This window comes from Hylobates moloch, unplaced genomic scaffold (assembly GCF_009828535.3).
Source record: "Hylobates moloch isolate HMO894 unplaced genomic scaffold, HMol_V3 SCAFFOLD_5, whole genome shotgun sequence".
Classification (NCBI taxonomy): Eukaryota; Metazoa; Chordata; class Mammalia; order Primates; family Hylobatidae; genus Hylobates; species Hylobates moloch.
Window position 1 is genome coordinate 132,713,442 of NW_026652280.1, and position 24,444 is coordinate 132,737,885.

At 37.9% G+C, this 24,444-nt stretch overlaps 1 protein-coding gene across 1 annotated transcript; it reads left to right on the forward strand.

Annotated features, from left to right (window-relative positions):
- Positions 1-1,786: 1,786 nt before the first annotated feature.
- On the forward strand, positions 1,787-23,366 carry GCLM (glutamate-cysteine ligase modifier subunit). The gene is made up of 7 exons (XM_032155323.2): positions 1,787-2,175; positions 6,579-6,644; positions 9,493-9,577; positions 13,272-13,331; positions 14,344-14,546; positions 16,429-16,543; positions 22,013-23,366. Exons 1-7 carry the CDS (start codon positions 2,050-2,052, stop codon positions 22,180-22,182), a joined length of 825 nt encoding a protein of 274 aa, XP_032011214.1. The 5' UTR covers positions 1,787-2,049; the 3' UTR covers positions 22,183-23,366.
- Positions 23,367-24,444: the final 1,078 nt, after the last annotated feature.

Here is a 24,444-nt window from a genome sequence, read left to right on the forward strand (position 1 = left end):
ATACTTGGACACAGGGTGGGGAACATCACACACTGGGGCCTGTCGTGGGGTGGGGGGATGGCAGAGTGATAGCATTAGGAGAAATGCCTAATGTAAATGACAAATTAATGGGTGCAGCAAACCAACATGGCACATGTATACATATGTAACAAACCTGCATGTTGTGCACATGTACCCTAGAACTTAAAGTATAATAAAAAAAAAAAGTATAGACAAATCTTATTCAATCTTGAGTTCAGACGACAGTTATGTCGGGTTTCATTATAATATTCTTTCTATTTGTGTATGTGTTTGAATTATTTATAAGAAGTGTTAATTCTACGTTACAGTGCATCGAAATGTGTTTGACTAGTGGTGGTGCTTGTGAGTAGCTCTTTCACTGTAATAAAAAATCACTATCCAAAAAAAAAGCAGCGCAAGCTCGTTCAATGAACTCTTACATCATTCATTCAGCCAACAAATATTGACTCAACATCAGGCTCAATTTCTAATTTCCTAGAAAGATCTTTTTTCCCATCCCTCCCCTAATTCTTACCATTTTACCAACTGGTTCATCTCTCTTTTCTTTTTTTTTTTTTTTTGAGACGGAGTCTTGCTGTTTCACCCAGGCCAGAGTGCAGTGGCGTGATCTCGGCTCACTGCAAGCTCCGCCTCCCAGGTTCATGCCATTCTCCTGCCTCAGCCCCCCACGTAGCTGGGACTACAGGCACCCGCCACTGCGCCCGGCTAATTTTTTGTATTTTTAGTAGAGACGGGGTTTCACCGTGTTAGCCAGGATGGTCTCGATCTCCTGACCTTGTGATCCGCCCACCTCGGCCTCCCAAAGTGCTGGGATTACAGGCGTGAGCCAGGGCGCCCAGCCATCTCTCTTTTCAATAGCTATATTGTCCCCGCTTATAATGAGAATCTCATCTTGCCTTTAATAATCTGATTCACCTCAACGAATGTGAAAGATTGTTGAGGAAAGCTCAATAAATGTTCAATTTGATGTTTATACGAGTCCACGACCACACGTGAAATTTAATAGGGGTAAATAATCCCGACCACCTCTAAAGGGGTGGGTGATAAAAGCTTTCTGTGATCTCACCGGCTCAAATGTCCTCTTTAATCTGAATTCATCTGGAGAATAACTGCCCTATGATGTTCTTATAAAATTACTTGTTTCTTGTGCTTAGAACTTGTCTCTGGGTAGAGTGTACGCGTCTCAAGGACAAAGACTCAGTCTTGTTCATTGACTTCACACACTGCCACCAAATAGTGTGAATCAATAGACCTTTAATGGATGAAGAAAAATTAGCAGTTTGGGAGAAGGTCCTTGAAGGTAGCAAAGCGAAAAGAAGAAGGGGGCGCCTGCGCATAAATAGCTGCTTCTGAGAACGAAAACTACGTAGTATTTCCGAGCCTCGGTGGCTACTCAGGCTGCCCTTTAAAGAGACGTGTTGGAAGCCGGTCCCGGGGCGGCGGTGGGCAGAGCCGCGACCCGAACGCCCGGAGACCGCACCAGGCAGACGCGGTGGCCGCCTCGCGCTGTCCTCTGACCGCCAGGGGGAGCCCTGCCACGCGCTGCGCTCCAGGCCGCGCCGCCACGCTCTCTCCGCCCGCGCGCCCGCCGCGCACCGCCCGTCGCCACGCCCGCCGCAGGCCAAGGGCCAGTCACTCGCGGGCCGGCGTCCCGCAGGCCATTCGCGCCCCGCCCCTGCCCCGCCGCGGGACGAGTAACGGTTACGAAGCACTTTCTCGGCTACGATTTCTGCTTAGTCATTGTCTTCCAGGAAACAGCTCCCTCAGTTTGGAATCAGCTCTCCCAATGCGGCCGCAGTAGCCGGAGCCGGAGCCGCAGCCACCGGTGCCTTCCTTTCCCGCCGCCGCCCAGCCGCTGTCCGGCCTCCCTCGGGCCCCAGCGCAGGCCAGGCTCCATCCGCGCGGCGCCGGCAGCCTCGCGCTCCCTCTCGGGTCTCTCTCGGGCCTCGGGCACCGCGTCCTGTGGGGCGGCCGTCTGCCTGCCCGCCCGCAGCTCCTTCGCCGCGCGGCCCCTGGGCGGCCGCTGCCATGGGCACCGACAGCCGCGCGGCCAAGGCGCTCCTGGCGCGGGCCCGCACCCTGCACCTGCAGACGGGGAACCTGCTGAACTGGGGCCGCCTGCGGAAGAAGTGCCCGTCCACGCACAGCGAGGAGGTGAGCGCGGCGACAGTCGCCGCGGGGCTCCCGGGGCAGGCCTCGGGCCGGGCCGGGCGGTTCCGGGAAGGGAGAAGCGCCCGCGGGCGAGGGAGGGTGGCAGGGCCTTGCGCGCACCTGGGCTCCGCCCGCAGGAGATGCTGGGGCCAGTGTCGACGCGACCTCGGGTCCAAACCCGCTGCTGAGGGCAACGCGTCTAAAAAACTTAGCTGGTGCAGCTGCGCACTGAGTGACACCTCTCTCGGTGCTTAAGGCTGGTAGCAAAACTCTCAAACATCCTGGGTCCCTCTTCCTGGCACGGAGGTCACAGAGGGCCAGGACGTCGCTCCGTCCCTCACCACATCTCTCGCTTCCTTCCCCCACCCTGTCCAGGTAAAGGAATATTTTCGGAGATTATCCTTTGGTGCATTCAGATGAAGTAGTATTCATAGTACACCTAACTTTTAGAATGTTGACGCTAGACTCTATTGCAGTAAGGCAAATGAGTGAGCACTCACTTTTGGCTTTGGAATACCTAAATACCCTGACTTTAGTCATTACACATTTTATGCACTTGTCTGTGCATTTATGTATGCTTTATCAGTACACATTCTATGCATGTAACAGAATATCATTATACATTCTATGCATGTAACAGAACATCACATGTGCCCCATAAATATATACAAATCTATCAATTAAAAAATAAAAGTTTTATAAAAACGAAAATAAAAAGACTAGTCACTAGTTGGAGATGACAGATTAATCTGGAATTACAAACTTGTTACCTATTTGTTGGCCATTTCTGAGCGGATAGTCATCCACTGCACATTGTGCATATTGGTGGTATGGGACAATTTTAGTATTTAAAAAATAACAAAACTTTTAGATTTAGGAGCTATATGACTTTGGGAAAGTTACTTTAAAGTTGGGTAATAACACCTTCCTCATCAGATTGTTGTGAGAATTAAGAGGTAATATAAGAAAACGGTCACCATACAGGCATCTATCTCCCTATCATCTGGTTCCATCAGAAAGATAAATCTTAATTAAGAGAAAAACCTTCCTAAACTATGTTGTATTATGATATCAGCTGTGTCCCTAGGCGGTTTCTGCTCTGTTCTATGAGATGTTGGTAACAGACCGTGTAGCAGCACACGGCATCCCTCTAAGTTAAGTGCTGGGTTGGGGTCAGTGCCCATCAAGAAATGAGAATTCTTGCTTGTAACTTTAGTAGGAATCTGAGTCTGTACCATATTCTGTGTTCACGTTCCAGCTCAGTGTGTATGTTTTGTTTTATTTAAACCACCTACTTTGGTTGTTTCTCCCACAGATAAATATTTCTGTATTCGGTACATAGACTCAATTTCTTCCAGTACTGTTGGCGGTAGTTCAGTACAGAATTTTGCACGTATATTGATATTATTGGGTGAAATTTTACCTATCTCACAATAGCATACTCTAAAGTAGTGACTCAAAAGAGTTTCTGACTGCAAACACAGTAAGAAGTACATTTTACTTTGCAGTCCATTTAATAGTTGTATAATCAGTATTTCCGAAACAGGTTTCACAAAAAGATATTAGCCCTTATTTTATACTGTGTATTCTGATTTTTTCTCTTATTTTAATTTTTAAAATGTTGATTTCTTGATGCTCAGAGTCACACACCACAGTTTGTAAAACATCGTTCAAAGGTCTAATTCTGGTTTTTAGTGTTTTATTTAGGGTGCTTCATAACAGTAGGATAAAACTAAAGAAACTCGAAAACATTTGAGGAAAACTTGAAGGAATGGCATCATACTGTAGGGAAACTATGACTGCTTGGTAAGAGCAAAAGGGGAGGCACATTTTGTTTCTATGTAAAAGAACTTTGTAAACATCCAGAGCTCCAAATTGGGATGTACTACTTGGAACAGTTCAGCTTCACTGAAGAGATTAAAGAAACTGAACAAATCACTTATTTTTGAGAAAATGTGCATGTTGGGTCAAGAGTTCAGTTAAATTTCTTACCAGGTCTCTTCTAGTTCTAATTTTTTTAAAAATGTTATGACCTCTGCCCAGATTTTTTGTCTCACTGGAATTTTATGAAATCAAATAGTTTGTAAGTGGACCATCATAGGACTGTTTTACCCAGTTCTTTGTTGTAAGGGTGTTTAACTGGTTGAATCATGGTATTTAAAAAATTCTTATACAACTCCAGATCTAATGGTAGGCTAAGTTGTGGTGATGCTTATCCTCAGAGATATTGGGTGTGTATTATAAGAATGAAGAGAGCAGAGAACAAACATAAACATTAATGTTAATGACAAACATTAACCCAAGTACAAGGTTAATGTTTAGTCAATATAGCGAACATGTAACTTACGAGATTAAAAATAGGCTTGTGATAAAGTCAATAAATTTCCTACGTAATTATAACATTAGACTGTTTTTGATTTGTCCTGACATTTTGCAGAATCCAAGATTAATTAAAGAAATGGTTTCAAGAAGAGGGTGAATACTATGAAAATAGACTTACCTTCCTGAATTGAGGAATTCATCAGGAAAGCCTCAAGTGTGCAAATGAGCCATCCTTCCAGAGGGAAATTTCTTAGAATTCTTCCACGATTTGAGCCAAAGCACTTCCGATAGAATTTTTAACCTCTAGTTGGTTCTACTCCTTCAATTTTTACTAATTTTTAACAGAATATTATGACTTATAATTCTGTCTGGAATGATTATCAACTCATTTTCATCCACTGACTTAAATTTGATTATAAATATGCTTTACGTAAAGATCTAGACCTTCTAATTTGAATTCAAGTGAATTGTTGTGACTAGCATGTAAATTATTATTATGGATTGTAAATCTTAACATAGGTAGTTCTGTGCCCTTAAATTGATAAACCAGTTATCTCTTGTAATCGTGTACTAAGATATACGTAGTAAAGTGGTTGTATCAGTTTTTATCATAAGCAGTCATAGTTCAGATAGTTCAGAAGTTTAGTGTCTGCTGTTTCTATTAGGAAAGTGCTTTTGCAATTCAGGGGCTTGCCTCTAGTTACTCATTTGTGTTTTCATTGATTGCCCACAGAAGAATGCAAAACACTGTGTCCTTGGTTATCTAATAAGGCAGTGATTTCAGATTGCCAGGTTTGGCCCATTAGTGGTCATAAATCAGTTCAGTGAGTCATGGACCAGTATATTTTTTCTAATTAATATATTGGAAGCCATTAGAGTGCCTGGCATGTTGTGAGCATAAAGACCATTTTATGAATGTTTTGTTCCATTATATGTATATAGGTCTTTGCTCACTATGTGAATGTATGTCTTACTTTGGACTACTATCAAGTAAGTCTGAAATACACTTTAATAAAGTATGTTTGAATTAATTTACAACTTACTATAATATTTGTATAAATTTTTTTGTTTGTTTATCTAAGAAAACATGGAAGACAGGTTAGAGGTGCACCTAAATGTTAGGAAATGACTTCTGGAGTGTCATACAAGTTGAGGTCTGCAAGATATGTCTATCCTGGTGGTTCTTAGACTTTAGAGTACATAGATAAAGTACTCTCCTTGGGATGCTTGTTAAAATGAAAGTCCAAACTGCTCTTGGAAAATGATTCAGTGGGTCTAGGATTAGGCTCAGGAGTCTGAACTTTTAATAAACAGCACAGGTGAATCTGAGGTAGGATTTACCAGCCACACTTATTCTCTAATAATTTAATTTGTTTGTCTTTGAGAAATGTAGCATAGTTGTGATATGAATTCTAGTCAGACAGCCTGGGCTTGACTCCAAGTTCCTCTGTTTATAAATCTTATTTTTGTTTCTTTATGAATGCCTTTTTTTTTTTTTTGGAAATAGAGTCTTGCTCTGTTGCCCAGGCTGGAATGAAATGGCACCATCTCAGCTCACTGTAACCTCCACCTCCTGGGTTCAAGCAAAATTGTCCTGCCTCAGCCACCCGAGTAGCTATTACAGGCATGCACTACTATGCCTACATGATTTTTGTATTTTTAGTAGAGACAGGGTTTCACCATGTTGGCCAGGCTGGTCTTGAACTCCTCACCTCAAGTGATTTGCCCCCCTCAGCCTCCCAAAGTGCTGGGATTACAGGCATGAGCCACTGTACCTGGCCTATGAATGCTTTTGTGTCTCAACAGTTCGCTTAAATTTTCACTGGTACAAAAAGCGCTTTAAAGTAGTTAGACAACTGCTTTAGTTCAAGAACATTTGAGAAACAAGAGTAGGATGAAAATAGGCCTGAATTTATCTATGTTGAAGGAAACAAAAACCTTGTAGAATTAAAATTGGGATTTGTATGGTATTTCCTGTTGCTATCTTTTTTCTCCTGCTTATAAAATTAATATATTCTTATTGCAGAAGTACAGAAAAGTATATAGACTTTTATTAACAGTTTCAAAATGCATTCCTTTTGCAGCTTCGTGATTGTATCCAAAAAACCTTGAATGAGTGGAGTTCCCAAATCAACCCAGATTTGGTCAGGGTAAGTGAAATGTGAATGCAAAAATCATGCAGGTCAAAAAGGAATTAAAGTAAACAGGAAGTTAATTTCTTCAGTTTTGTGCGGGAAGTCAAATAGGCAATTAGCCATAAACTCTCTGTGGTTGATTTGCTGAGACGGCACTCTGATCCAGTAGGCTTATGCATAAAACAGAAAATCTAGACTGTAGGCAACTCTTTGACCAGACAAGATACTAGGATTCTCATGCTTAATTCTTACCATGGTTTCCTCACTATCAGTGTTTTATTTCAGTTTATATTTGGTCTAGGAGAGGAATGATTATCAGTTGTGATTGGTAGATTGCTTTGGTAGACTCAACATCACTAGAAGTAATTTTTCAAATGTCAGTTTCTGATGAAACAATAAGGAACTGAGTTCCACTAAATGTCAGTATATGGCTACTATCATAAATGTTAATGTTCAAAACCCTAAACCGCACTTTGAAATCCACCTCAGTCAAAGGCTCACAGCACATTACTTAGGCTACTTTAAAAGTATGGAAAAGGACATGTGCTGGAAATATTGGTTCCCCTGGGCATACTGCAACCACGTAACTCTATAGCTAATATGTAGACATTGAGTTATGGTTTTTTTTAAATCAATCTCTGTTTCTCTGAAATGACTATTTATGCTTGACTTGTAAACACTTACTGAACCCCTGATATGTGCTGTGAAAGTGCTCAAGCATCATGGGAAAGCCTTTGTTGTTTACTTTGTGTGATACTGTAAATGTAAGTTAATAGGTATCTGATTTATATGTACTAATATTTTCTCATTATCCTTGTAAATGATTCATTAAAATACGTTCAAATAGCGTTTGCTTTTTTCTGCTGCACTCAGGAAAAAAAAAAAGTTTTGGTTTACAATGCTTATGATTACAGGCCGGGCGCAGTGGCTCACGCCTATAATCCCAGCACTTTGGGAGGCCGAAGCAGGTAGATCACCTGAGGTCAGGAGTTTGAGACCAGCCTGGCCAACATGGCAAAACCCCATGTCTACTAAAAATACAAAAAAAAAAAAAAAAAAATAGCCAGGCGTGGTGGTACGCGCCTGTAATCCCAGCTACTCAGGAGGCTGAGGCAGGAGAATCACTCGAACCTGGGAGGCAGAGGTTGCAGTGAGCTGAGATCGCGCCACTGCACTCTAGCCTGGGCAAGAGAGTGAGACTCTGTCTCAAAAAATAATAATAATAAAATAAAAATAAATAAATGAAAATAAAATGCTTGTGATTATAAAACTAAATATACTATTGTCATACAATCCAGCAATTATGCTCCTTAGTATCTACCCAAAGAAGCTAAGAACTTATTTCCACACACAGATCTGTGCATGGATATTTATAGCAGCTCCATTCATAATTGCTAAAATTGGAAGCAACCAAGATGTTCTTCAGTAGGCGAGTGTATATATAAATTATGAATGCATATATAAATTATCCAGACAATATAATATTATTCAATGCTTAAATGAGCTATCAAGCCATGAAAAGACATAGAGGAAACTTGAATGCATATTTCTAAGTAAAAGAAGCCAATCTGAAAAAGCTACATACTGTATGATATCAACTATTTGATATGCTGGAAAAAATCAAAACTATGTAGACTATAGTTTTGCTAGTCTAGTAAAAAAAACTAGTAAAAAGATCAGTGGTTGCCAGGGGTTAGCAGGGATGGAGGGATGAATAGGCAGAGCACAGGATTTGTATGTCAATGAAACTACTGCATATGATACTGCAATGGTGGATACATGTTATACGTTTTTCTAAACCCATAAACTATGCAGCACCAAGAGTAAACCCTAAGATAAACTGGACTTGGGTGATTATGACATGTCAATGTAGGTTCATCAAGTGTAACAAATGTATACCACTGTGGTGGATATGTTGATAATGGGGGAGGCTGTGTGGATGTGAATGTAGGGAGTGAATAAGAAATCTGTTCAATCTACCTTCTACTTGATATTCTTGTGAACCTAAAACTGCTCTAAAAAAAAGTCTATTTGAAAAAAAAAAAACAGGCCGGGCGCAGTGGCTCACGCCTGTAATCCCAGCACTTTGGGAGGCCGAGGTGGGAGGATCACAAGGTCAGACCGAGACCATCCTGGCTAACACGGTGAAACCCTGTCTCTACTAAAAATACAAAAAATTAGTCAGGCGTGGTGGCGTGCACCTGTAATCCCAGCTACTCGGGACGCTGAGGCAGGAGGATGGCGTGAATCCGGGAGGCGGAGCTTGCAGTGAGCCAAGATCGCGCCACTACACTCCAGCCTGGGCAACAGAGCAAGACTCTGTCTCAAAAACAAACAAACAAAAAAGCCAAAAACTAAATCCCCTTACAGGTTAAAGTTCAATAACATTAAAATCCAAATAAATTAAAAAGTAAAAGAAAATGCTTGTAGAACGTTTTTAATATGTCATCTAGAGTGGATATTATTTTCATTGGTTTCTTTTTAGAGTAAAATTATCTGCTATGCTACTGTTTCTAACTCCTCACATATCCCCCTACTGCTTATTTTTAATTTTTTTGATCATGCTTCTTTCTAAATACCTGGTCAAAATGAGACACATTTTCCCAGAAAATAGATACACACACACAAACACACACACACACACACACACAAACACACACACACACACACGCACGCACACACACCACTTTACCTTTATTTCAGAGCTTTACAACCCTTGTGAAGCCCACCCAGACCTCAGGTGAAGAACTGTGTTGTCTTATAGGTTCTCTGCTTCTAAAAGGCATTATGGATAATAGAAAATTTTATAATTAATCAGAAGCATTAAATTTTATATGTATTTTAAATATTTTGTTTATTATAGGAGTTTCCAGATGTCTTGGAATGCACTGTATCTCATGCAGTAGAAAAGATAAATCCTGATGAAAGAGAAGAAATGAAAGTTTCTGGTAAAGTCCAGTCTTTTCTATTTATTTTGTTACATAGCGGAAGTGATAGATTTTGTTAGGCATTAGAATAAGCCTTTCTTTGCTCAGACACTAAATGGGGGAAATACAAAAATTCTTTTTTAACATAATTTTATTTAAACTCCAAGATGGAGTTATAAGAGGTCAGTGCTGGCTATTATATAAGAGTCAGAATAGAACTTCAACTTGCTGTTCTTCATGATGATGTCATCATGTCATGTAATTTATGTGTCAAACTTCAGAGCAGTAGAAAGATTAAGATGAAGGAGATGAAAAAGATAAAGGGAAGGCTTAGAAGCAGCGTCCACCCAAAGCAAACATAAGCACCCCCTTCCTGGTAAGATACTGGTAAGCAATGTCTGAGGTCACCTGGGAATATAGAAAGAAACCTGGGCAAGTTATGTGAAGAGAAAGAAAATACTGTAACACCCATTCAGGAAATGTAGTAAGTGACAAATTCCAGAAACTGTACTACACTCAAGGAATACAAAAATGAAAAGATGCACCGTCTCTGCCCTCACCTTACAATTAGCATAGCATAGTCATTAAAAGCTTGAGCTTTGAAGTTTCGGGGTGTGCAGATTACAGGCTAGTATAATGTTGGGCTAACAAAGACTTTAACCTCCCTGAGTCTCAGTTTTCTCTTCTATAAAATGGGGATGTACCTGTTTCTCCAGCTTCTTTGTAAACTGGATGAAATAACAAAAGAAGCACTTAGCACAGTGCTTGCCTGAAAGTAAGTTCTAGGTGTTCTAGGTAGCTATTATTTGCTACCATGTTGTTATTATTGTGGTTGTTGCTATTTTATTATTATTGAGATGGATAATAATAATAAATTACATGTAAGATGAGATAGGGTATTGTCTTTTTAATCTAATTATAGTAACTACCATTTATTGAGTCTTGCTTTGTGCCAGGCACTGTGCTTGGTACTTTATGGTTATATTTTCTCATTTAATTCTCAAAACAATCCTGCAAGGTAAGTCTGTTACTGCATTGCATTAGTGATATTAAATAACTTGAAGGTTGTCATACAACCAGTAAGTGGTTGAACCAGGAATCCACTCAGGTATGCCTAACTCCAAAACCCATTTTTTCCTGTTAATTTCACATTGCTGTTTGTGTTGGAAAGGATGTAAAGCAACATTCTTTCTGAGGTTGACTGTAATTCATGATTTAGTTCCATCTTGGGTCTCTTAGAAGTTGTCCTCAGTTCCTAGAGGGCTTGAGATTTTTTTATAGGTATCAAAATTCTCCCCATATAAAGAGCTTTCCTCTTTCTACCTATCCAAAAAAGCCTCATCCTTCAGAGAGAGGAGGCCATTTCAGACGGCACAAATGCATGGACAGAGAAATAGTAGTGGGGAGGGCTTTCATAGAGTTATAGGAGCTAAAGTTAGACCAAAATAGTAAATACCGACTCTCATCTAGTAGAGAAGCTGGGATGGCTGTTCAATAGGGAGTAATCTCAGGGAAGCAGTGTTTTTAGGGAGATCACCTAGCAGTAGGAAGGAAGGGACTCAGAAGAAACATAGAAGAAAATGTGTTGCATATATCGAATGTCAGGCACTTTAATATAAGGGTATTTCATTAGCCTTATTTTTCTCCATTTCCTCTTTTGATTTTTTTTCTTTTCTTGCTCTTCTGCTACTCTACCTGTTTGTCTGTTGAGTAAACTTATTTTTTTGAACAGTGAGTTTATATAAAGTAAATGTGTACACATAAAGTTGAATTTAAATGAAACCAAAACCTCAATCTTACAAATATAGAAAATGACTCAACTTTCCTAGTAACCAAAGAAATGACAATTAATGTGGTCTTGGGTAGGTATGCATTGTACCTACTAAGTTTTAAAAAAAATTTAATAATAGCATCCTATGTTGTCAGAAGAGCAATTCTTAATTGGTGGTGGTGTGGTAAACTGGCACACATCTTTTAAAATATAATAAGACTCACACAAAACATCACATGCTTTGACTCATAATCACATTTCTAACAATTCATCCCTGGGAAATGATATAATATAATGCTGAACAAAAAGTTACTAAGATGTTTGTTTGGGAATTATATATGTGAAAACAGAAAACTGGAACTACTACTGGAACATTTACTAATCTAAATGATCAATAAGTAGAACTCATTTAATAAATGACACTCTTCAAAATTTACAAAATAATATTCAACCATTAAAAAATGAGCATGTGTAAAATTGGCTGGGCGCAGTGGCTCACGCTTGTAATCCCAGCACTTTGGGAGGCGAGTCGGGTGGATCAGCTGAGGCCAGGAGTTCGAGACCAGCCTGGACAACATGGCAAAACCCCGTCTCTACTAAAAATACAAAAATTAGCCAGGCATGGTGGTGCAGGCCTATCTATAATCCCAGCTACTTGGGTGGCTGAGGCACAAGAATTGCTTGAACCCAGGAGGAGGTTGCAGTGAACCAAGATGGCACCACTGGGCGACAGAGTGAGACTCTGTCTCAAAAAAAAAAAAGTATGTAAAATTATACACTAAAAACACAGAATACATTCAAGGCCACCCCTAAGTGGAAAAAAAGCCACAGAATACACAGAAATCTAAACAGTAATTTGGGTGATGAGACTGGCAATTCTTTTTGGTCTTTCTACTTTTATAGGTCTTCGTCATTTGTACAGTAAGCACATGACTATTAGGATAAAAAAAATTTTAACCTGGGGTGGTGCTGTAATCCCAGCACCTTGGGAAGATTGCTTGAGGCCAGGAGTTCAAGAGCCCCTGGGCAACATATCGAGACTCTGTCTCTATGAAAAAATGAAAATTAGCCAGGTGTAGTGGTACATGCCTGTAGTCCTAGCTACTTAGGAGGCTGAGGTGAAAGGAACACTTGAGCTCAGAAGGTTAATGCTGCAGTGAGCCGTGATCGCACCACTGCACTCCAGCCTGGATAAAAGTGAGACCCTGTCTCAAAAAAAAAAAATTGTGGTGATTCACACCTGTAATCACAGCAGTTTGGGAGGCTGAAGCAGGAGGACCCCTTGAGGCCAAGAGTTCAAGGCCAGCCGGGGCAGTATAATGAGACCCTGTCTCTACAAAAAATTTTTAAAATTAAAGAAATTTTAAGATAACTAAATACTACATAGAAATATATTTTAAATATTTATTACATAAAGTTAAACCAAATAGAAGAGGAAATAATGTTATGCCCTACTTCATATGACCAAAAACTGGAAGATAGTGTCTGAAAATGAAAATGATTGTATTGGGAAGGTAGAACTGTGGACCTTTTTTTTTTTTTTTTTTTTCAGTTTGCTTCTCATTACATTTTCAATTTAGTCTTTGTATATAGATTTTGGTTTATTGGAGAAAGTATATAATGTGCTCTATTAATGTTTAAGTCATAAAAATATAAATTTCAAGTAATTTAAGCTCCAATAGTTATCTAACCTGCCTTCTAATAAATGGGAAATAAATATTTACTTTTTGTTTTGATAAACATATATTTGTTGGCAACTAGCACATGATTTTAAAAGTATAGTGGAACTATACATTTATGTCTTAAAACTATAAAGTTATGTGACTGGGAAAGGAAAAATAATTCATTCAGGATTATCTGTCATCTTATAGTAGTGTTAATACTAGCATATAGTGAAATGTGTATCCAAATGTAGTAATCAGTTTTGTTTCCTTTGTTACCCAGCAAAACTGTTCATTGTGGGATCAAACTCTTCATCATCAACTAGAAGTGCAGTTGACATGGGTAAGCAAAAACTGAATTTTTTATCTTAATAATGGACTTTAAATTAGTATAGGTGTATTAGTTATAACTTGTGCTTAGGTCCAGGTAAAAAGAAAATGAGTTGATTCCAATTCTACCTTTTAAAGTTCTAGCCTAGTTTCTTAAGGCTTCTGTAAAATCATACTGACTTATGTAGGGTCATATTTTGATATGCAAGAGGAATGTAAAAGGTGTAATGTAGTTAAATGTTCACTATCTGTTTGGAGATAGAAGTTCTTAATCATATTCTTAGCCCTTTTAGTACTAGAGGTGAAATATCAAAACCAACAATGGCAAAAAAAAAAAAATCCAAGTATATCTATTTTTAGCACTTAGGTTATTGTGATATTAAAGTTATTCAATACTTAAATAAAAAATTCTTCCAGTATTTACATATATTGAAAACTTAAATAATTGGCTCTTTAATGTAACTTTAGAATGAATAATCATTTAAAATAAGCTCTTAAATTATTTTTATAGAATTAAGAAATTATCTACCTCTATAAATATGGATTAAGACCAAACATTCAGTTTTTCAGTGTCTCAAGCTTATTCTTTGCTATGACTACTAGTTACAGAATATTAGGTCATAATTGTTGTGATCATCCATATGTGATAGTAGTGAGCAAGTAGAACTGGAGAAGAAAATTTTATGAAGATAAGGGAGCTACTAAAAACTTCTGGGACCTAGGAAACAAGAAGAAATTTTGTTCCCTAGAAAGAGGAGCATGTAGTAGCTGCAAGCTGCCTAGGAAGAAGGCAGGTCAGAGAAACCCACTTGTCTGCCACACAGAGCAAGTAGGTAAATGGGCACTTACACATTTTTAAAAGATGGAAATGTTCTAAATGAAAAGTAAACTATGAAATAATCTGTTATTTTGAAAACTAGTGAAGAATATGGACAGAATTTAGTGGGATACTTTGAAAACATTAGAAATATTTGTTTGTATGATGTAACAAGCATTCATTTTCTTTGTGTTTTCCTTCCTATCAGCCTGTTCGGTCCTTGGAGTTGCACAGCTGGATTCTGTGATCATTGCTTCGCCTCCTATTGAAGATGGAGTTAATCTTTCTCTGGAGCATTTACAGCCTTACTGGGAGGAATTAGAAAACTTAGTTCAGAGCAAAAAGATTGTTGCCATAGGTACCTCTGATCTAGACAAAACACAGTTGGAACAGCTGTATCAGTGGGCACAGGTAAGGGATGGCAGGATCATGAGCACTCCGGGAAGAACTTGCCCTTTTCAGTCTTTGCAGCACACTGTTGAGCATCATGCACATAGTGGCCACCCCTGCGGGGTGACTTTTCCACATGTGGGAGTTTTGTTTTGTTTCTGCAGGAGTTTTGAGGCAGGTTTTATCTAAATCATTTGAGGTTTTTGTTTGTTTTTGTTTAAATATATCTCTGATTGAACTGAATATTAATCCCAGTTAAAATGAGTGACAAAAATACTAGAAGATGTGTGTTAAAACATTTATACCAAATGAATTAAGGCCATTTCCTTCAGTTCTACTTATGTGCTGAAAACAATAATACCTAAAGAAAAACCTTACGGCCAGGTGTGGTGGCTCACATCTGTAATCCCAGCACTTTGGGAGGCTGAGGTGAGCAGATTATGAGGTCAGGAGTTCGAGACCAGCCTGACCAACATGGTGAAACCCTGTCTCTACTAAAAATAAAAAAATTAGCCAGGCATGGTGGCACGCACCTGTAATCCCAGCTACTCAAGAGGCTGAGGCAGGAGAATCACTTGAACCTTAGAGGCGGAGGTTGCAGTGAGCTGAGATTGCGCCACTGTACTCCAGCCTGGGTAACAGAGCAAGACTCTCAAAAAAAAAAAAAAAAAAAAGAAAGAAAAACCTTCTTTTTCTTTAGGTACTATTAGACCATGGCTCTAATTTCCTAAGTAAGGGAATATTTTATATATAACAAATATTTTGCTGTTATTCAAAGATGTGTGAGACTGTCAGTTCATACAACTTGATATGGAGTGAGTGTCATAAATTAATTGTTCCCACTCTCTGGTCTAATAACCTACAAAATTATTAGGAAAGTCACTTACTAGCATTTTACCTTTACTCAGTATTTTTCTTTATTCCTTTTACTTCGTCTTCAGCCTTCTCCTTTTCAGAGCTTTCAGAGTTTCTTATGGACAGGAAGACCTAGAGATAGTATTTCCCCTTCTCTTTGATGATAGCCAGAATGAGGTCAAGAAACTATCGGAGAGACTTAGATGATTCAGAATGTAAATTAACCAGTGTAGCTACTGGAAGCTGTCAGTTCTTCTCTTTCAAAATGTGTCTGATTCATAGCCATATTTTACACTTTAACATTAAATGTATTTACTTGTATTTGATCCTCTACCTTTAAGAACTATTCGCTCTGTAGCTGAAACCATCACACTTAACAAACTAACAAAAATCATGTTTGTCTTCTAGGCAGATGTGTTAGATTGTTAAATGGTCTAGCAGGAGACTTTTTAATAGTGTAGTACCAGGCCGGGCATAGTGGCTCACGCCTGTAAGCCCAGCACTTCGGGAGGCCAAGGTGGGTAGATCACCTGAGGTCAGGAGTTCAAGACCAGCTGACCAACATGGTGAAACCCCGTCTCTACTAAAAATAGAAAAAATTAGCTGGGCGTGGTGGCAGGTGCCTGTAATCCCAGCTACTCGGGAGGCTGAGGCAGGAGAATTGCCTGAACCCGGGAGGTGGAGGTTGCCGTGAGCCAAGATCACACCACTGTACTCCAGCCTGGGCGACAGAGCAAGACTCCATCTCAAAAAAAAAAAAAAAAGTGTAGTACTGTTGGCTTTTTTGTCCCCCTAGTGTTACATTTCCTTTCCCTATTACATAGGGAAAAGGTAACAGGGAATTCCTATTCCCTATTACTACTAACCTGGGTTAGAAAAGCATATATTAATAAAGATACTAATGTAAAAGTATTTTGTAAACTTTAAGCACTGTGGATTGTGATTTTTCATATGTTCTAAAATTAAGTTATTTTATTGCTTATTGCTTTCTACTTTTGGTATTATATTTAATTTAGTAGTGATATCATGATTTTATTTTCACTTCTAGGTAAAACCAAATAGTAACCAAGTTAATCTTGCCTCCTGCTGTGTGATGCCACCAGATTTGACTGCGTTTGCTAAGCAATTTGATATACAGCTGTTGACTCACAATGATCCAAAAGGTAAAACTGATATTTTCATTATAGAGATTGATCATAAGCTTTTGTCTTACAAAAAGGTACTTGTTGATACATAATTTTAAGTGTGGACAGTGATAAAAATACAGTGTTATCTGAACTATTCTTAATGGTTAGTTCAAAACATATATGCCTTTATTTTATTTTCAGAAAACTTTATCTCTGTACCAATGGGAGAAAAAAAGTGAAGGGATCATTTCCTGAACATCTGGTCTTTTGAGGTTCACAAATGTTAAACTACACAGAAAAGATCTTTTGAGACATTCTAAATAGTAATATATATAATCCTATCTAGTATAGCAAAGACTGGACCAAAAGGCCACTTGATTTTTTATTTAGTTTTGAGATGGAGTCTTGTTCTGTCGCCCAGGCTGGAGTGCAGTGGCATGATCTCAACTGACTGCAGTCTCCACCTCCCAGTCTCAAGCTCTCCCCCTGCCTCAGCCTTCCGAGTAGCTGGGACTACAGGCGCGTACCATCACACTTAGCTAATTTTTGTATTTTTTGCAGAGACAGGGTTTCACCATGTCACCCAGGCTGGGCTTGAATTTCTGGACTCAAGCAATTCCCCCACCTCGGCCTCCCAAGGTGCTGGGATTTTAGGCATGAGCCACTGTGCCTGGCCAAAAGGCTACTTTATTCAAGGAGATAAATATCTGGAAAAAGTGGCACATGTAATTTAATTCAAAACTTAATAAGCATCTTAGGATAGGTAAGTAGGTATTTTATTAAGACATGTTTAGTGTTAATCAGAAATATTATTTGATTAAAGAGAATGGCTTGTCTGCCTTTTATGGAATAATTTTTTACAACATTTTATAAGAACTAGAAAGACTTGGAAGATAATATTGAACATAACTTGCAAAGATAAATGTTTCAGAGAGGCTGTATATTACTAAGTAATGTATATTATTAAGTATTTTTGGTATAAATGAGGAATGTTTGGTTATAAGTGAGAAATGTCTTGCCAAAGTTTTAATTCTCGATGACATTTTTATAGAAGTTCTGATTTAATAAACATTAGAGGAAATTATATTTCATAGATAATTCCCGCCAAAAAAATATTCAGCTTTTACTTCCATACCTAAAAAGGTGACACATCAGTGGGTTGATTCAGTTTGCTCATTTTAAGAATGCTGTGGATAATCTCTTAAGACTTTATACTATTTATTAGCAGTCTACTTCATTCTCATTTCTTCACTGTTTCATCAGAGGAGGGGGAGATGGAGGAGAAAGAGTTTTAATAGTTATTTTTCCTTGAATGCTACGCATCATGCCAAATGCCTCAGAGAGATTATCTATAATCCTCACAACAACAGAAACTATACATTTTTTTAGTCAGGAAATAGAGCCTCAGAGTGAAAGGAACTAACCAAAGTCACCCACCTGGCTTTGGGCAAAGTTTGAACTTGGCCTAAGTCTTGGATTATTTTGGAGCCTTTTCCACTATACAATCTCTTTGATTTGAAATGTTAGTATTATAGTATTACAGTCTGAAAACTTTATCCATTTTCATTTAAATCATACTAGAATAAAATACAATGACTTTTGCCTCCCCAGTAGAGCTTTCACAATCAAGTAAATTGATTTTTTTAAGCCATTTTAGTGAAAATCTAACAAATTGTTATGCTGATTTATTCTGAACTACAAGTCATTTAAATTTTAACTTTCCATGTGTTGGCAGATGTCATGTGTCTGTTTACTTTTTGGAGGCTCTTCTAACAGTAATTGTTACAAACAGCTGATGATCCAGCCTGTACCCTCTTCTAGCTTCACTGGAAAAAAACTCAATCCTTTTTCTAGTAGGAAAGGAAATAGGAAAAGATTAAAGTTCCTAGTGTTTTATTTTCACATATCTAAATGTTGACGTTTAGAATGTGTGCTAATACGTTATTGTTATGGCAAAATATATTGCATATGTATATGAGGAGAGAGACTTAATCCTTTTTTATATTTTTTGTATTACATAATTTGATACTTGATTGTCTTTTTTAATTCTAAGACTTTTGGTGAAAATGTATAGGCTTATCCTGCATTTATCATTAATGAACCTTCAGACACTTTAATCTATAATGAAGCAACTCTCAATTTAATTTGTCATGTTTACTGACTAAAGAGTTCAACCATAGTTAAATTTTAAAAGCAGTTAAATGAATAGCATAGTCTCTGATTTTGTGTCATTTTTTTTTATTTTTTAAGCAACCAAACTGTAAAAACTGTAAAACATTTAACTGTAAAACATTTAACTCTGTAAAATTTAACTCTGTAAAACTGTAAAACATTTAACTCTGCTTGTCATCTAAAATAGAATTTTGTTTATAAATTCCCTGAAGGTCTATCCCTGTTCTAAAAATTACCCTTACTCCCCATAATGGGTTTATTTTCCATTACCCTTTGTTCTAGAAGTGTAATAACAATTTAACTAGAGAGTAAAATTGTAAAGTAGATGATCCTGAATTTAGAACTTTCCATTTTTATTTGTTCCCCGCCCCCCATTTCGATTAAATCCAATCTGTATTATATCTCTTTCCCTCAGGGTCTTCTCTGTTAGAAAATCTGATAAACAAATCCATATTAATGTTACTTTTCCAAGGACACGTTTGCATTCTGTATATGAAAACTACCATTTACTAGTGGTGAAACCTTGGCCAAGTTACTGAACCTCTCTGCCTCAGTTTCCCCCCATAAAGAGATAATAGTATCTATCTCATAGGGTTAGCTTGTGGATTAACTGAGTTAATACATGTAAAGTACTCAGAAAAGTACCTGGCACATGAAAATAGCTAACATTGATTGAGTGTTTACTATTAATGCTATTCAGGTATCACAGCAGTTTGGGAGTAGGTGGGTCCTTTAGCACTCCGAAATCAAACTGTGAAGATGCTCACTTAATCCCTATCTGTAGGTTGCTTCTGACCCCAGTGGAATTTCCATATTGATTGATACATTTAATAGACGTTTGAGCACCATTTGCCAGCCATTGTTCTGGGCACTAGAGATAAAGGACCAAGACAGACAAAAACCAACCCTCATGGAATTTATATTCTAATGGGAGGAGACAGACAATAAAATAAATGTTACATATGATAAGTGGTAGTATATGCTATGGAGATAATTTGGCTGAAGGAGAAAGAGTATCCAAGTTAATTGTTTTATATGGTACAGTCAGAGAGGCCTCTCTACTAAGGGAATATTAATCAGAGACCTGCAGGAAGGGAGTGAGCCATGTGAATATCTGGAAAAAGTGTGTTCAAGGAAAAGGGAGAAGCTAATTCAGAGGCCCCAAGGTGTGAATGTGCTTGAGGTTTTCAGGATACAGCAAGAAGGCGAGGCCAGTGTGGCCAGAGGAGTGAGGCAGTGAGGAGAGGAGTGATGGGATATGGCATCAGAGCGGTCATAGAGAGCTTGGATATAAACTTGGAATTTGCTGAGCATGGTGGCTCACACCTGTAATCCCAGCACTTTGGGAAGCCAAGGCAGGGGATCACTTGAGTCCAGGAGTTTGAGACCAGCCTAAGCAACATAATAAGACCTCATATCTACAAAAAAATAATAATAATTAAATTAGCTGGCCTTGGTGACACACACCTCTAGTCCTAGCTACTCAGGAGAATGAGGTGGAAGGATGCATTGAGCCCAGGAGTTTGAGACTGCAGTGAGCTGTGATCATGCCACTGCACTCCAGCCTGGGCAACAGAGTAAGACATTGCCTCAAAAAAAAAAAAAAAAAAAACACACACACAAAAGAAAAGAAAAAAAGAATTGGCACTGCGGCACTCTCAAATTATCAACTGCTGATAGAAGTGTGAAGTATAGCCTTTCTGTAAAGCAGTTGGCAATATAGCGTGTATCTAGCTTTAAGAATGTACTTGTACTTTGGCCTTTCATTCCACAGCCAGGCATGCATTTTAAAATGTTCATCATCTGCATCATTGTGACGTTTGTTTGTTCCATATTTGGAGATAAATTTATGTGTAGACTTTTTTTTTTGTAAGACATAGTTGATAAAAATTTATTTAAATGGTCTTGCAATGATTTAATTATTCAAATGCTTAAATAAAGCATTGCTGGTATAAATATTTCTATTTTTAGAAAGAGTTTTTATGGATCAATGCCCCAGGTGTCATCAGAGCCATTGGTGTTTTCATCGTTTAAAATGTCACCTGTAAAATGGGCATTATTTATGTGTATATGGCTTTTTTTGGCATTCCTGATAAATGTATTATATAAAGTCTATACATTGGATAATAACACTAGTATATTTAAACTTACAGACTTATTTGTAATGCAAACCACCATTTTAATGTACTGTAATTAATATGGTTATAATATATATATAGTCCTTCTGTCCTCCCATCACACAACTTTGTGTGTGTGTGATAAACCAATTTTGGTTTGAAAATATTTTTTTGAGGCCAGGCACGGTGGCTCACACCTGTAATCCCAGCACTTTAGGAGGCCAAGGTGGGTGGATCACCTGAGGTCAGGAGTTCGAGGCCAGCCTGACCAACGTGGTGAAACCCCATCTCTACTAAAATATAAAATTAGCCAGGCATGGTGGTGCATGCCTGTAATCCCAGTTACTTGGGAGGCTGAGGCAGGAGAATCACTTGAACCCGGGAGGCGGAGGTTGCAGTGGGCCAAGATCACACCATTGCACTCTAGCCTGGGCAACAGAGTGAGATGCCATCTCAAAATATATATATATATATATATATATATATATTTTTTTTAAAAGAATGTTTATCCTGGCATTATTCTTATTAGCAAAATATTAGGAAAAACATAAATGTTTTGACCAATAATAAGGAAATATATGAATTATGATATCTATATAATATCGTAGTGGGGAAATTATTAAAAATGATCTTTTCACAGACTATTACATGGGGAAATATTCACAATATAAGTGGAAAAAGATAAGCAAATAAAGCTTTAACTACAGTATGATTTCTAATTTTGTAAGATATGGATATACACATACAGATATAAGATATAGAGATATATATAGATTCAAGATATGGATGGAAACATATATATGAAGATGTATACTCATATACACCAAAAAAGTTGTAAGGAAATGCATAACAATGGTATATCATCACCAATTGATAGGATTATCAGTTACTTTTTTCTTCTTTAGACTTTCCTGTATTTTCCCTGACTATACATTAGAATCACCTGGAGATCTTTAAAAAACTGCAGATGTCTAGGCTCCACTCACCAAAAGTTAAGAATCCAATAGGCTGGGGTACAGGTGTAGATACTTTTTAAATAACTGCCTGGGAGTTTCTAATATTCTGGTTCAGAGTCATAGAACACACATGAAGAATAAGCATATATTAAATTTTGAGGTGTTTCTTTTGTTGTGTTAAATGCTTACCTACATACTAAAGTGCTTTTTTGTTTTCCAATTTAACACGCTGGAGTTTTGTTTGTTGTTGTTTCTTTTAGAACTGCTTTCTGAAGCAAGTTTCCAAGAAGCTCTTCAGGAAAGCATTCCTGACATTCAAGCGCACGAGTGGGTGCCACTGTGGCTACTGCGGTATTCAGTCATTGTGAAAAGTAGAGGAATTATCAAATCAAAAGGCTACATTTTACAAGCTAAAAGAAGGGGTTCTTAACTGACTTAGGAGCATAACTTACCTGTAATTTCCTTCGATATGAGAGAAAATTGAGATGTGTAAAAATCTAGTTACTGCCTGTAAATGGTGTCATTGAGGCAGATATTCTTTCGTCATATTTGACAGTATGTTGTCTGTCAAGTTTTAAATACTTATCTTGCCTCCATATCAATCCATTCTCATGAACCACTGTATTGCTTTCCTTAAACTATTGTTTTCTAATTGAAATTGTCTATAAAGAAAATACTTGCAATATATTTTTCCTTTATTTTTATGACTAATATAAATCAAGAAAATTTGTTGCTAGATATATTTTGGCCTAGGTATCAGGGTAATGTATATACATATTTTTTATTTCCAAAAAAAATTCATTAATTGCTTCTTAACTCTTATTATAACCAAGCAATTTAATTACAATTGTTAAAACTGAAATACTGGAAGAAGATATTTTTCCTGTTATTGATAAGATATATCAGAGAAACTGGAGTAGCTGGGATTTAGTAGTGTAAATAAAATTCACTCTTCAATACATGAATGGAAACTTAAATTTTTTTTTATGTGTCCTTGCTTATAGTTTAGCTGTAATGATTTAACCTTGTATTCTTGTGCCGTATTCTCTCTTTTTATTACTTATAAAGACAAACCAAAGTAAATCTGAAAAGGAGACTAGAAGCTTTGAAATTATTGTTTGGGGGTTTTATAAAAGCAACTACTATCACCTCCATCCAGATTCTTTTAAATTATTGATCCATCCTTAGTATATATTGCTACTCATTCAAGAATTCTCAGTAAGTATTGAGTATTTACCATATGTTGGGATACTGTGGGCTCTGGAGAGAGGAGGGGGCAATAGAGCCAGGAATTAAGAATCAGTTGAGTAAAATGTGTAATATTTATTCCCCATTAATAACTGACTAGGAAGGACTAAAAGCCAGAAAGGGGATGAAAAAAAAATCCTTAATTCGGGGCCAACATTATCTACTTAAACAACTTTGAGCTATGGTCTTAACTATTTTAAAGCAGAATAATATAATTGAAAGGTTATAGCTAAAAGAGACTATATAGGTCATTTAGTATAATTCTTCATTAGTTTAAGAACCACAAAATTGCAAATAAATAAGCTATGAACTTTGATGTACACTATAAATCTCCTTAATTCTATAAATTTGTGTCTGTAACCTGAATAGTTTGAAAACTTCTTTAAAAATCTCTTGTATCTCAGCCGGGTGCAGTGGCTCACACCTGTAATCCCAGCACTTTGGGAGGCCGAGGCGGGCGGATCACGAGGTCAGGAGTTTGAGACCAGCCTGACCAACATGGTAAAACCCCATCTCTACTAAAATACAAAAATTGGCTGGGCATGGTGGCGCCTGCCTGTAATCTCAGCTACTTGGGAGGCTGAGGCAGGAGAATCGCTTGAACCCGAGAGGCGGAGGTTACAGTGAGCCAAGATCGCGTCACTGCACTCCAGCCTGGGCGACAGAGTGGGACTCCATCTCAAAAAAAAAAAAAAAAGTCCCTTGTATCTCAATATTTTTAAACCACAGGCCTAAATAAAACTAATTTTGCTCAAGTTTTCTTAACCTAGGGAAAAAGAACTATGGTTCCATATTCAAATTAAATACAATAGACCCTTTTCCTCAGTAAGATTTTGTGGTTTACTGATAGGGTAATTTGATCATTAAAATTATGTGAAATCCACCCGGGCACACCTCATGCCTGTAATCCTAGCACTTTGGGAGGCCAAGGCGGGTGGATCACCTGAGGTCAGGAGTTCGAGACCAGCCTGGCTAACATGGTGAAACCCTGTCTCTACTAAAAATACAAAAATTAGCCAGGCGTGGTGGCGGGCTCCTGTAATCCCAGCTACTTTGGAAGCGAGGCACGAGAATCGCTTGAATCTGGGATGCGGAGGTTGCAGTGAGCCGAGATCATGCCATTGCACTCCAGCCTAGGCGGCAGAGTGAGACTCCATCTCAAAAAAAAAAAAAAATTATGTGAAATCATGTGATTTGCCTGGTAAAACTTGTTTAGATATTGAGCTACTTATGCCTTCTAGCCTTTATATTAATTGTATGTAATGTTATTAAATATATATATAGTTCATCTTTAATTTGGAAATGCCCAACATTTTTTTCATACAAGTCCTTAAACAAGTGTTCATTTTATTTTAAATCTATACAGTGAACTGGCCAAGATATTTTAAGAGGGAACTTTAATATCCCATTTATTGTTTTATAACCCTGGACTTATAAAAATGGA

Excerpts from the sequence above, each read along its gene's own strand:
- GCLM (XM_032155323.2), top strand. The coding sequence starts at position 2,050 with ATGGGCACCGACAGCCGCGCGGCCAAGGCGCTCCTGGCGCGGGCCCGC. Across the intron at positions 2,176-6,578 it reads CGTCCACGCACAGCGAGGAG|CTTCGTGATTGTATCCAAAA; the intron begins GTGAGCGCGGCG and ends TTCCTTTTGCAG. Across the intron at positions 6,645-9,492 it reads TCAACCCAGATTTGGTCAGG|GAGTTTCCAGATGTCTTGGA; the intron begins GTAAGTGAAATG and ends TGTTTATTATAG.